The following is a 14,341-nucleotide window of genomic DNA, read 5'->3' as shown; positions in this document are numbered from 1 at the left end:
ATTTTTCATCTGAAATAGTATGTAAAAATAAAGAATCAAGGCTCAAACAAGTGGTAAAATCCCTGTTAACAGGAAGCAACACTTTGTTAAAACATTTTGATGGGATTTGAATACTCCTAGTCTAGTAAAAATCTTGTGTAATGTTGATATCTCAGTTTTGAAAATAATAATCAGAGATTTGTGTTAAACTACACACTATTATATACTTGTTGCTGTTTGATTTTTAAAACATGTGGAGCATCTTGTTAACATTTATTTACAAGCTGTGGTATAAAACAACCAAAAAAATTCTCAGAATTCCCCCCAGCAGATGGCAATTGACCAATAAACCAAAAAACCCTGACTGCTGACTGCATATGCTTATATGGAAGACATAGTTCAACTTCTGCTCTATGAGGTCACATGCCAAGCAGGTATTATAAATTTTTCTATTAAAGATGTGAGAGCCTTCAAAAAATGAAAAGTAATTTCAAAGCAGAACATAATAATTTCATTTGTACCACAGAAGCACTTTCTTCAGTTTCTCCACTTTTCCCAACTCTCTTTAAAACTGGAAAGCTATGGCTTTCTGCCATGAGAGATATTCAGGGAGTAGAAAAAGCTAAATATTGCTGAAGCACCATCACCTACAATAGTTTTACTTCTGTTACTTTATAAGCACAATTACTCTTTGGATTTTTTTTTTCCACATGGCCACCTCCATTTTAGACAATCACAGAATGGTTGAGGTTACAAGGGAACCTCTGGAGGTCATCATGTCCACCTCTCCAGGAGACAGGGTCACCCTAAAGCAGGCTGCCCAAGTATCACATCCAGATGGCTTTTGGTTATCTCCACAAGCACTCTGGGCAACTTGTTCAAGTGCTCCGGTAAAAAGTTGATTTCGATCTCCAATTTGAAAATCCAATGCTTTAGCTTTTTGGTTATTATATTTGTCACAAAATTAACAGGTTCATTCAAACCAGCAGAAACAGTGCAATGGAAAACATTAGAGATTGTTTACAATTAAGGAATTATGAGGCAAAGTAATATATTGTTAGGAGTAGGGGAGTAAAATTTTTCTCATATGTGGACACAAAGCACCTGTTCATGGTCATGAATGGAAGAAGAAATTTTACTTTACAGGGATACCTGAGCTTCTTCCTGTTGTTTTTTCAGTTGTTCCAGCATTTGCTGAAATTCTGCCTCTTTCTGCTCAGCTTCTTCCATTGTTGCTTGATTCTGTTCTTCATAGGCCATGGCGACCACAGCCAGGATCAAGTTTATCAGGTAGAAAGAACCCAGGAAAATGACCAAAACAAAAAATATCATGTATGTCTTCCCAGCAGCACGCAGAGTCTGGAGAAAAAGAGATAATACACTTTTAAAACTGACTTTAAATACTGTTGCATAATAAGTTAGCCTCTGTGTTATAATTTAGAAACATAAGATTGATTTATGTTAGCAGATTATTTAGTTACTTTTTCCTTATAGAAATAATATTATATCTTGAATACATATGAAAATGTTTTGTGTCTACTACTGTCAAGGAATATCCAGTTCTGAATAGTTCAGAACTTATACCAATAAGAATCTACATTACAGCCTTTAAATTTAACAGTAGGTGGGGCCACTGATCAGCATCTTACCTTCCTGTCTCATCAGTCCCAAACTACACTGCCACAAAAACAGTGCATTATACAAAATGCTACTGTGGAGAAAATTACAGCCCTTCAGGTAAGGATATGTGTAGTTCAGGGACAAGGTGTAACCTTTTCAAACAAAACATATTTTTACTAGACTGCAAATCTATTAAACATAGCATCTTTTTACAGCATGTTTTACTTTAAAAATTTAAATTAATTTATTCATTTAGGTAAAAAAACAATAATGCTTAACCATCTTCATAAAATAACAGCTATTCCTTGGAATGTATTTAGGAAGCACATGGGAACCTAAATAATGAATAAGGGCCTTATTGTGTTAGACAAAAATTTACATATATGAAACTAAAGACAGTTTCCATTCCAAAGGCCTTAGGGACAAGTGAATGAAAATAACTATGCAAATACTGTGTAGCAATGGTATTGGTGATGGTGCTGTTTATTTTAATAAGTCCTCACCAGCTGGTAAAGATTCTCCCAAAAGTCCTGAGTCATCAATCGAAACAGTGACAAGAATGCCCAACTGAATGTATCAAAACTTGTGTAGCCATAGTTGGGGTTTCTACCAGCTTTCACACATATATATCCTTCTGGACATTGACTACAAAAGAAGAGGAAATGCTATTTTTAACAACTACTCTACATTACGATATGCTGCAGTAAAACAAAGTTGTTCAGGAGTACCAGTTGCTAATGAAATTATGAACAAGTAAAATGTTATTTTACATACCTAAGATAAAAATATATAGTTTATTATTTTTCACTTTTAAATTCTACTTCCTAATATTTCAATCCTTTAATAATATAATAGTATTCAACCCTTCCCCACAATTTGTCATAACACATCCCCATCAGGACAAGAGAAGAACACCAAGTAGTATGGCTGATAAACAGTTGTTAGCAAGCTGGCAGCAACAATTATGCACAGATCATTCATGTGTGATTACCTTGACAAAAGTAGCCTAAGAGGCTGAAGGAAGTGCCTGTGTAAATTCAAATCACAGAGATGGCTGTATTTGGCTGTATTTAGGTATAGCTTCAAATGCAAAACATTGATAATTTGCAACTCTACAGTACACTGATATTAAAGTTGACTATCTGAGCTATTCTAAAAAGCTAATTATTTTTCTTTGATGCATAATGAAAAATGATGATCATTTTCTTACCCTGCATCTGAGCTATTGCCACACAGCAGAGCATCATTTTGTCCTTCCAAGAAGTAGAAATGACCTGTTAAAAAAAAAATCAAAAAGGTTATGAGAAAGATAATACTTCTGCCTAATGAAAACTGAACAATTATATAGACTTTTACACTTGAAAGGAACTAGCAGAGCTAACAAATTGTTCAACTGCAATATATAGTGGTTAGGAATGAGAAAAGCACAGAAAGTATTGTTTTGACAGGAAAATTACTTTCTACATAATCTTCAAATTAGCCTTTAGAAAATAAAAAGTTAGTTATGCAGTTAATTCTTAGCAACATAACCAAATTATAAGATACAAGGGGTGGAATATCAAATTGTGTATGTGAGCAAATAAAAAAAAATACCAGGAAAATGAGGTAAAGGATGAGAGCAATTATGTGCCTTCATTAGTGCATTTTGATATGTAACAGTTAGTACTATTCATTTATAATTCTCAATTAAATATTATTTTATCCAAGTATTCCTTCAAAAAAAAGTGAAATATTAGGGATGAGATTTTTTCCCTGTACTCAGCACTGGTGAGGCCACACCTCGAGTGCTGTGTCCAGTTCTGGGCCCCTCAGTTCAGAAAGGACATTGAGGCGCTGGAGCAGGTCCAGAGAGGGGCAGCGAAGCTGGTGAGGGGAGTGGAGAGCGAGTCCTGTGAGGAGCAGCTGAGGGAGCTGGGGGTGTTTAGCTTGGAGAAGAGGAGGCTCAGGGAGACCTTATCAGTCTCTACAACTCACTGGAAGGAGGGTGTAGCCAGGTGGGGGTCAGCCTCTTCTCCCAGGCACACAGTGACAAGATGAGGGGGCACAACCTTAAGCTGAGCCAGTGAAGGTTTAGGTTGGATCTAAGGAACAATTTCTCCACAGAAAGGCTGGCTGGGCATTGGAATGGGCTGCCCAGGGAGGTGCTGGAGTCACCATCCCTGGAGGTGTTAAAGGAAAGACTGGATGTGGCACTCAGTGCCATGGTCTAGTTGACCATGGTGGTGTTAGTTCATAGATTAGGCTAGATGATCTCAAAGGTCTTTTCCAACCCCATTGATTCTGTGATAACACAACATGTTCAAGAAATTTCTAACTCGATCTTGATTTGAGCGGCTGGGGGAGAAACCACGCATTTATTGTATTTTACACAAAACGAATACACAAAATTCTGTAGCAGGTGAATGTACTTAAACATTTAGGCTAACTATTAAGATGAGGTAAAATATAATTTAAAGAAACAGAAAGCCTAAGAGCCCCCAACATACTCTTCTATTTTTTTTTTTTTTTTGTTCTTTGCAGCAGAAAAGGAAACATATTTTGCCATCAATTTCTAGTTTGCGATTCTTAGGGTAAAATGGGAATCTCTAATGGAGATTTTTGGGTCAGGTGGCACATTAAGCTAAAGTTGCCAGAACAAGGTATGTTCTGGCTGTTCTCAGGAAGCAGATGGTTCTGTGAGATTCACTGCCAGCTGGCGTGGACTAGCTTAGCTGGCATGAACTAACTGAGAGCTAATGCTAAACAGACAAGCAGGGAATTGCAACCAGCTCCTACTGACTGCTTCTACTCTGTCACCACCAGTATATGATAGAGGCAGCATAAAATCTGCTTATTTTAAAGAGAGAGAGAAATTATGTCCATAATTTATATATCTGTAATTCTAGTCTCAGATATTATATAAGAAATCAATGCATTTTCAGACATTCTGGTGATCACCAAGTCAGAGCCCATGAGACCTCTCACCCCTACTTAAAAACAAGTTTAAAGATGCAGACAGGGTCCAAGCAGAACTTGCAAATCCCTCTGTGGGACTAATTCACATTCTTATGTGGCACAGCTCCACTTTCAGTCCACTACTTTGGAAAACAAACAAGATTTTTTAAAATACAAAAATAATAATGATAAAGTAATACAACCAGTAAATATGAGTTTGTAGAAAATATGCCATATAAAAAAATATTTCTGTCTCCTGCCAAATTAATAACAGAACAGTCATGGGTACAAATCCTACATGATACTTGCAGATACAAATACAGGAAATATGTCCTGGCTGGAAATACCACAAAACACTTGAAAGAAGTTCTTAGAGAGCAGTTGCCAGTGATGCAATGTCAATTCATAAGGACCCCACTCTGAAGATCTCTCAGGTATCTGTGCTACATATAGTTTTCTAACAAGTTTCATTATCAATTCAAGACATGAAACAACAGAAGAAACATGCATCAAGTATTCTGCAGACATAAGGCTAGGAGAAAAGGTATTTGAAATTTAGAATGACCTTTACAAATTGACAAGTTTGTCCAAAAGCAATTGGATTTATTCCAATAGAGACAAGTAGAAAATGCTACATTGGCAAGGCAAAATCAAATACATAAATACAAAATATCAGGAGGTGGCTGCAGCTGCCACTGTACAAAAAGATGCAATAACTGCCACAAATACAAACTGACTGTGAACCAACAATACAGTGCTGACATAAAAATGACTTAATTTTGAAGTGTGCTAGTAGGAATGTTGCATACATGGCATGAGGTAAAGATGCAAATTAGAAGTAATTGCTAGAGAAGTTAGCACTCAATTTAAGGATCTCATTAAAAAAAACCATGCATACAAAAAATGTAACAAAAAAAAAAGAGGTGAAATAAAAACAAGAAGAAAAAAAAAGCCAGAGTAATTGGAAAGATTGAAAAAGTAAACAAATGAAAATAGGTATAAAAAATGCAAAGAGGAAAATAGGATTGATTTGCTTAGGAAAGACCAGAAATGCAGAGGATAAGAGTTTTTAAACTGGATAAAGACTAATATAAAGTAGTCTATGATTATCTTAGTCCACAGCAGATGCAGTAATATATTCAATCATAAATTGGGAAAATGTAGGCCAGATATTTAAGAAAAAACCCTTTCTATTTGTGTGACATCGTACCAGGAACAACTAAAGGGGAATGGAATGGAATCTGTTCTTCAGATGGCTTTAAGAACAGGTTATCATCCAAAATTTCTGCATGGCATTTGTATATTTCAAGCATGCTGAGATGATAAGTATATTAAAAGATTATAAGGCAATGAGACCTGGATCCAAAAGCATTTAGTTCTTTAACTGAAGTTTCCTAACTTTCATTGATATAGTCAGCAGTTAAAATATACATACAGACTTTATTAAAAAACACTTAGACATAATTATGAATACATTAAATATAACAAATACACTAAAATAAATAGAAGGGGCTGAACAGATAAATGGGAGAGATTAACAATACTGTTATGAAAGACAGAATAGCAATCAACTGTAGATATGTTCAGAGTTATTCTATCTGAATTTTTAAACAAGTTTTGTTAACACAGTACTACCATTAACTACCTAAAATGGTGGAAATAGTGTATTATGAGGTACAAAAGAGAAAAAAGTGCTCATTTCTTGATTTTCCAAAGATAAGAAACAAATTAAAAGACAGAAATATGGAATCTAGTTCTTATTTTGCAAGAAAAGCTTGGGGTAAATCACTAGCATTCACTTAAAGGCATGTCTGTGCTGTGCAAGGGTGCCTGGGGCAAAACCACTCACCCAGCACCAGAAGGAAGAAGGAACGTAGCCACATTTACCTGCTCTGGCAGGATTCTTGGGCTAGCTGATATTCAGATGTGGGCTTATGAGAAAATTTACTAGAAAATAGTGCTTTTATGTTTCTTGGCCATATTACACACTTTTAAAGGCAAGGGAAAGATATTGATGTTCTCAAATCTGTTTAAATCAATATCAGAAAATCAATGCAGTAGATAATATAATTAACCCTTACTTTTGTCTTCGATGTATTCATCCCAGTTAAATGTTGTCATTGTTGCATTAATAAATGTACCATTTTCACCTATGGAACTATTAAAGATGGAAATAACAGTTGTTTCAAAAGTAGAATTGTCTGGAGGCCACTGCAGGCATTTATTCCTCAGGTTGCCCATGAACAGCTGCAGCCCTATCAGTGCAAATACACTCAGACAAAACACAGTCAGGATCATCACATCCGAGAGCTTCTTCACAGACTGAATCAGGGCTCCTACAATAGTCTTCAGGCCTGCAAAGAGAGTAGATTTTTATTATTATGTTAAATAGATACTAAACACACACACAAAATCATGTGACTTATTTCCTGATAAAGATTTCATGCAAAAAGACTAGTAATTTGTGACACAATAATTTTAAAGAAAAGCCTTATTATTTGGAAATATTAAGGAGAATATGTAAGTTTATACTTATTTTATAGTGTAAAAAATACCAAACACATTGTTTTTGGCAAAACAAGTGATTTTATTATTCATGCTATAGCTCAACCCTACATAAATAGCAGTTCACTTTTGCTGATGCTTCTTGCCCAAACCTTTCTTCTATGAACTTTTGCAATGTATTCTATATTAAAGTAACCCCATTGTAAAGACATTATATGTGCACATTTAAATTATATCATCATAATCTTGTTACGATATATGAGGGGTGATGGTTTGGAGAAGAAAGACATCTTTAGAACGATACCCCATGCATGGCCCATGCTATCCTTTAGAGTTTGGTTTTGTTTTTTTTTTTTTTTGACATAACTTAAAACTGAATTAAGTTGCTGTATCAAGTGCCTTCAATAAATGAGAAAATTTGCATCAGTATGAAAGCTTAGAATTAACTTATATTTAAAACATGTAAAGGAAAGCTTGATGTCATAAGATGCAAATCACATAGGCTGTTTACTGCAAGTATCTCATGCAAAAATTTGTTAAACTCAAAGGCTGATTTTTTTTTTTTTAGTAGAAAACACAACTAATACAAGCATGAATCAATTTAAATAAATTACATGTCTTGATTCCTGCTTTTTTGGTTTGTCGACAATGTGTAGCAAACAAGGCTTATGCTTTGAAAATGTGAGTACAGCCTTTGTAGAACAAAAGTCAGCCTCGGTGTTTAACCTCGCTCTCACCTGGAATGACTGATATTGTTTTCAAAGCTCGGAGAACTCTGAATGTTCTCAACGCTGAGACATTGCCCAGGTCCACAAACTCTGTCACATATCTGTAATAGGGGAGTTCACACACAAACACAATGACAGCACACAAATAACAGTTGGAGATACGAGGGGCCTAACACCTGACACCAACTACTTCTTACCTGGAATTACAGAAATAGTTTTCAAAGCTCTCAATACTCTGAAAGTTCGAAGAGCTGAAACATTGCCTAGGTTTACAAATTCTGTTACATACCTGTAGGATTAAATCACAGTTACTCAGAATTGAGGCAGATTTTATTCTATTTGCTTGGGTCTTTGAGCAAGACCTTTTCACCGTTCACTGTATTTTGCCTGTGTTATAAATATACTTCTGGCCATAAAATTAAATTAAGTTTTATCATAATAAACCACATTGACTTGATGTTTGAAAATTAATCTGGTCAGCTATTAGCAGGAAGTCAAAAGGATTCCTTTAATTCTGGTATGCAGAAAGGAGACAGGATATGAACAGTTCAGGGTGATGGCATTCACAATCCTAATGGGCTGGCACACCATGCTGGCCTCCGCAGCACATGCTTGGCTAGAAATACTAAAATGTGTAAAAGAGTAGAAGAAACATATTGAAACTGCAGGAAGTCCAGGCTCCAAATATTCTGGCTGACAAGATATGAGGCAATTTTTAGTCACTAATCCCATGCTACCAGGAAGAATTTTTATAAAAAAAAATAAGTAGAAGACTTACGCAAATGTAATGACAGTGAAATCTAGCCAATTCCATGGGTCACGGAGAAACGTAAAATCTTCTAAACAGAAGCCCCTTGCAAGAATTTTAATAAGTGATTCAAAGGTATAAATTCCAGTGAATGTGTATCTGAGGAAAATATGCAAGACAGAGTTTATAGATCATGTTATTTTTGCAGTTTATGCTCTCTAGTTGTTTTATTCTCATTTTCTTTAAGTGGCATAAGAAATAATGGCAGTTAAAACCAACTTTAACATCTGCATAATTTATACCATAAGGAATGAGGAATGAAATTAGGATTAAAAGACTGATAACCCACATCTTAAATTCAATTTCTACATTCTCTGCAATAAGACAGATGCAAAAATCCCAGTTACTTCATTGGTGCATGTTTATGACAAGTCTGAGTCCATGTTATAACAAAACATTCAGATGTATTATGTTAGGATCTTAGAATTTACTTTCAGGCTAAAAATTCCTTTCTTCCATGTTATTTTTATGCTGAAATGTTGCTTAGTCCCAAGAGTTGGCAAGTGCCAACTCTCATTAGTCTTCATTGCTCTCTAACCATGTTATGGAGTAGGTATATCCAGTAGTTCACCTACAGCAAGACAGATGTAGTACAGGAATCAAACAAGTGCAAGAACAATCAAAGTTATTTAAGAATGCCAATAAAATTCAGATACTCATTTTGACTTAAAAATGTAGTTGAAATGTAAATTGAAAAGATATTTAATTCTGGCATTCTGAGTAATTTCAGTCTTCTGTGTTCAAGTGATGTCATCCTGAAATTTAGTTTAATTTATATCTTTAATGAAAAGGAATTAAAATTAAACTGCTCAAAAAGCTTACTCTGAGCTAATCTGAAAACAGTTTTCCAATATAAAAATCTTCCACTCAATTACTAAAAAATTTATTTCCTGCAGAACTTTATTCCACAGATGAGGACATCCATTGTAACTCTAAATGGTACAATATACAGACATGAAGAAATATTCAAGCAATGAATCTTCATCAGAAATATTTACTGCATGCTAGATATCCTGAATACATAGAGGCTTAGACTGAACTCAAAATGAGAATGTCTTCATTGACCTTAATAGCTCTATGATTTCACTTTTGATTTCTGAAGATTAATCAGGTACGGATCAGCCGAAGCAGTAAGGAATGAATAAGCAGCAGAAAGGAAGAGCCAAGAACAGAGTTTCACACTGTGGTCTGCAGCTTTGGAACTGCCATTGTGTATCAGCACCTCGCAGCTGACATCGTACTGGACCAATTAGTCAAGCAGTCATCATATTGCACCAATGATTAGCTAACCATTTCAATATTTTTTAAATAACTTATTTTGCACACAGCTTTTCCACTGTTAGATTGGTTTTGGTAAGAGAAAGCTGCACTGTGATCAACACAGCCATCCATAAGATGATTCCTTTATCTGTAATGGTTATTGCAACAGAAATGAAAGACAGCATTTCCCTGCATTCTTGCACAGACGTGACATTGAACACAGTAAAAAACATTTATAATCCACTTTTTCTGTATCATCATAAGAATAGTTTTTCTTACATTTTCCATCTAGTACTGCAAACAGGAAGAACATTAAAGAACTTGTCATGACACAATTATCTGTATTTAATGCTACAGCAAAGGAAATAGCATCAGAATAGCTGTTGATAGGATGGCCCAACAAGGTAGCTGCTGCCAGTGGAAGCCATCCTAATATAATTTACAGTAGTTTATTTCTGATTATTGGATATCATTCAGAGAAAATCCATTTAACTTACTCTACATTCTTTGTCCAGTCTGGAGGGTTACTCATGGTCATAAATACGCAGTTGGTCAAAATAGTGCACATGATAAGCATGCTGAATAATGTAAGCTAAGAGTTAAGGAATGTAAGCCAGAAAATTTCATAAAAAGAGTATCAAATAACACACTGCTTTAGAGATTTTCACTATCAGGAGTTATCTATCCCTCTACTGTTTTTTAATAGCCAAGGAAAAGCCTTGTAAAGATTTCATTCACTGTTTTATAGCTACAAGAGAACAGTCATACCTAAAAATTTGAAAATTTGTAAGGTATTTTAAAAACCACCTGAACTCTAAAACATTTTTTTCTTGTTGAAAAAAAATGTCAACCTTTGAAGTATCAGCTTCTAATTTCATGGAACAACAAAAAAAGTATTTCTTTTAGATGATCTAGAAAAATCTGATCTGCTTCATGCATGCAAAACAATAAAAAATACATTTTCTTCACTTTAATATTTTATGATAAAATTAGCCATTTATCAACATTTTTCCTTGTCACTATAATACACTGAAAGGTAGCTGCCACATAGTAGGACAGAACATGGGGAAATCTTAGCAAGAAAAGTATTTTATTGCTGTTTGTTTTATATATGACTTTTGTAATATAAATGCCATTGGGATGGGCCATGTGATTCTCAAAAAAATAAATCCACAAACAAGTCCAATTCCAGACTGCAATTAGATTCTAATCTGGAATTCCAGACTAGAACTCCAGAACAAGTCCAAGTCATAAATGATTTAATATATTTGAACAGAACCACTCTAAATTCACAAGCTTTTGTTCTCAGAACTGCGGACATTCTTCTAAGATCCAAAGAAAATACAACCACCAAAATGAAAACCATGCAGATGAACCATGAAATGCCCACATGATGGCACCAATATCTAAAGCTACAGAGGGGACAAAGCTCGAGTTTGAGAACAGCTGCAGGTTCATGTGGTGTTCCTAAATAGAAATCCAAATACAATGGGGTGAGAAGTACTGTGAGGTTCCCCTCAAAAACTTTTCTTTGCATGTCTACTCTAATAAAAATCCTTCAAGTGATAATGATACCTCTACCTTCTGAGCTGTCAAAAACTGTGGCATTACATTCAACAATTCTCTGGGTTTTCTGTTCAACGAATATATTTAAAATCCTTTACTGAGAACCTAGCTTTTCTTTATGTAATTCACATATGAACAGAGCAAAAGAGAAATAAATATATTTTTTAACATTAAAACCCCATGCTACAAGTGTTTCACCACCCTGTACTTTACATAGGCTTTCAAAATCCTTTTTGATGAAATGTCCACTTAGAGTTGCAAATCCTCACTACACTTTTATTAGTGGAAAAATAACTATAAATATACCTTACCATAAATTTAAACAACTTGTTTTAGCACTCTGACTTTGGTGACTAGCTCTTCACCACCACCTCAGTCCCACAATCTTATATTATTCCCCATAACTCAATATAATAATGCTTCAGAATATGGGAAAGAGTGTCATATAATTGAAAAATAATTATTTGTAGTGGCACCTGTAGCAAGAAAATTGACAACAGGCTATGTAGTATCATCATTGTTTTGGAAGTAATTTGTAGGCTAGCCATTGATAACAATGTCTAACACATACCAACCACTGTAATTATCAGTCTTCCAATATACCAAGACTGAAAAAAGTCCTTTCAAGATTTAACCTACATAATTCTTAGGAACCCTACATGCAATGCTAATGCAAAGCTACCTTCAGTGTGCTTATGTTAGACTACTGTAAATACAATTGTGCAAAGATTTGTATTTTTTCCTTATTAAGTAAGCTGGCATTCTCAAGTCAATGACTTCATTGCTCATATTGGTATTTGGGATCAGACCAGTGGGATGCCTACTATAGTCTGCTATTAAAACATTGAAAAAGACAAAATAATAGTTAAGTAATTATAATAATTTAGCTTTTCAAATCTCTACCTGCAATGTGGAAATCTCATTACCTTCTTGAAGACTGAAATTAAAACATCAATAGGCTTACAAGTGTATAATGTAATAATGATCAAGAAATAGACAGGTGGGATACATACAAGACTAAGCATATATAACAAAACAAGAAACCTGTTTTATGAATCTATCCTTCTGTAAGCTTATCTGAACCAGAAAATGAAAAGAAATAATGAAACCATATTTTCACTAAATACTCATGAAAGCACAGACCTGGGATCAAAGATTTGATTTTAATACACAGTGTCAGGGAAGAACTGAAAGTATTCTGAGCAATACATCTGCAGTTTATGAAAAATGTGGAGGAGGGGGAAAGATGAAAAAAAGATGAGAAGATTACAGAAAAAAATAAGAGGGAACGAAAAATTATGTGGGGGAAGAAAGAAGATACAGAAATCATAAAAGACGATGACTGGTTGTCTGGCTTCTGGTATTACTATATTAGGATCCAGCAATGAACAGAAATGAAAAAGGAGAATGAGAAAAAGAACAGAAGACATAAATAGTAGAGAGAAGAGGGACAAAACACTACTGATCACATTGATCCTGGGACATGTGCCAGAGAATGATTTAAATACTAAGTAACATCCCATTCATTACAGTTTTAGACTAACCACTTGAAAAGGATATGAATGTACCAAAATCTTAATAGCTATTTTTCTAAGAGGATTGAAAGGAGTTAACATGTACAGGGCAGAGGTGGCACTGAATCGGAATATTGCCTTCCCTTTATTTAATACTATAAAGGTCTGGAAAAAGAGAAAGAGAATGAAAAACAGCATTTAGAAGATACCAAGTTACAAATCCTGAATCATTCTCATTTCAACATTAATCATATTTGGCCAATATGATCTCTTTTCATTGACCCAATCCCCTTGTCTAGTTCACACATTGTAGCATCCAGCCAAATTGCTATAAATACAATTAAATGAACACTTAAATGCATCTATTTAGAAATCATAAGTAATCCTGATATTGCTAGCTAGTAAACAAAGACAAGTATGAAAGTAATGTAGGAAATTCTTGAAGAATTAGCATACTTTTTGTACAGTATAATATATACACTGAGGTGTGTAACTGTAACCAAAATGAGAGCAATTAAAACTTCAACTTCAATCCCTAAATCAAATAACCAGCATAAATTATCAAAGTACTAAGACAAAGGTAACTCAAAGTGATCTAAATTTCAAGTGATCATGAAAATATGGAAACCAAGAGGGTTCAATAACAATTTTTGAACATAACACTAATGTATTCAATTTTTGCTGTGTTCTGAGAGTAATGTATTACTTCCCTTTTCAACTGTTGCTTGTGATAGTTCTGTACCTGCAAATCTATTTTCCTTGTCATACTTTACTTTCGCCTAATAAAGAATTCACTCTATTCACCGTACCCAGGTATTTTCACTGTCTCTCCACAGTTTCAGCAATGACTCATGTATATTACTAACATTTAAAAAAAGCATTTTTAAACATAAACGTGTTTTTAAAATCCAAAGGATAAAACCTGTAAGGTTTTTTTTAAAAAATTATGTTGATTCCCACACATCTGGGGAAAGTCCTGTCTATTTCCATCATCTCTTCTTTCTATACTTGGATGACTTTCATGCTTTTTGAAAGGAAGTGGATCTAGATAACATTGTGGCAGTCCTAGGAAGCCCAAAGGGCACATAAGCCATGCAGACCTGGAGCACTGCCAACGGCCATGATCTAACTCAACTGAAATCAGAGGGCAGCATTTGTCAAGATTATGCCCTTCTTTCTGAGCAGGTGTGGCAAATAGAGCAGCTGAAACTACAATGCCTTTCCCTGCGTGAAATAATAAATTATAAATTATAAAAATCAGTGGTTCCAAATGTAACATGTTTGCATTCTCCCATACTTAGTGATTCTCAAGCTGTACTTTGATGTTTTATTGTACAGGAGTCTGTAACATGGTCTTTACTATGAAGATTTTTTTAACTCTCCTACTATTAGTCCTGGAGTTAATGAAAACAGGACTTCTAGTTATC

At 34.6% G+C, this 14,341-nt stretch overlaps 1 protein-coding gene across 6 annotated transcripts in view; it reads right to left on the bottom strand.

Annotated features, from left to right (window-relative positions):
• The window catches only part of SCN2A (sodium voltage-gated channel alpha subunit 2), a 75,651-nt gene that overhangs the window by 38,577 nt on the left and 22,733 nt on the right, over positions 1-14,341 (bottom strand). For 3 of the 6 annotated variants that reach the window (XM_077785014.1, XM_077785017.1, XM_077785015.1), the window contains exons 3-10: positions 12,962-13,079; positions 10,332-10,422; positions 8,545-8,673; positions 7,776-7,867; positions 6,615-6,887; positions 2,810-2,873; positions 2,103-2,244; positions 1,132-1,338 (exon numbers count right to left, since the gene is read on the bottom strand). In XM_077785014.1, the coding sequence (XP_077641140.1) occupies positions 1,132-1,338; positions 2,103-2,244; positions 2,810-2,873; positions 6,615-6,887; positions 7,776-7,867; positions 8,545-8,673; positions 10,332-10,422; positions 12,962-13,079 (1,116 nt within the window). Of the gene's footprint in view, positions 1-1,131; positions 1,339-2,102; positions 2,245-2,809; positions 2,874-6,614; positions 6,888-7,775; positions 7,868-7,963; positions 8,056-8,544; positions 8,674-10,331; positions 10,423-12,961; positions 13,080-14,341 lie in introns of those variants that run through there. The other 3 variants (XM_077785016.1, XM_077785018.1, XM_021528587.2) reach the window with 2 other exon arrangements.

This window comes from Lonchura striata, chromosome 8 (genome assembly GCF_046129695.1).
Source record: "Lonchura striata isolate bLonStr1 chromosome 8, bLonStr1.mat, whole genome shotgun sequence".
In the NCBI taxonomy this organism is placed as follows: domain Eukaryota; kingdom Metazoa; phylum Chordata; class Aves; order Passeriformes; family Estrildidae; genus Lonchura; species Lonchura striata.
The sequence above is the reverse complement of the archived record's forward strand: the minus strand, read 5'-3'. Positions and strand labels throughout refer to the sequence as shown.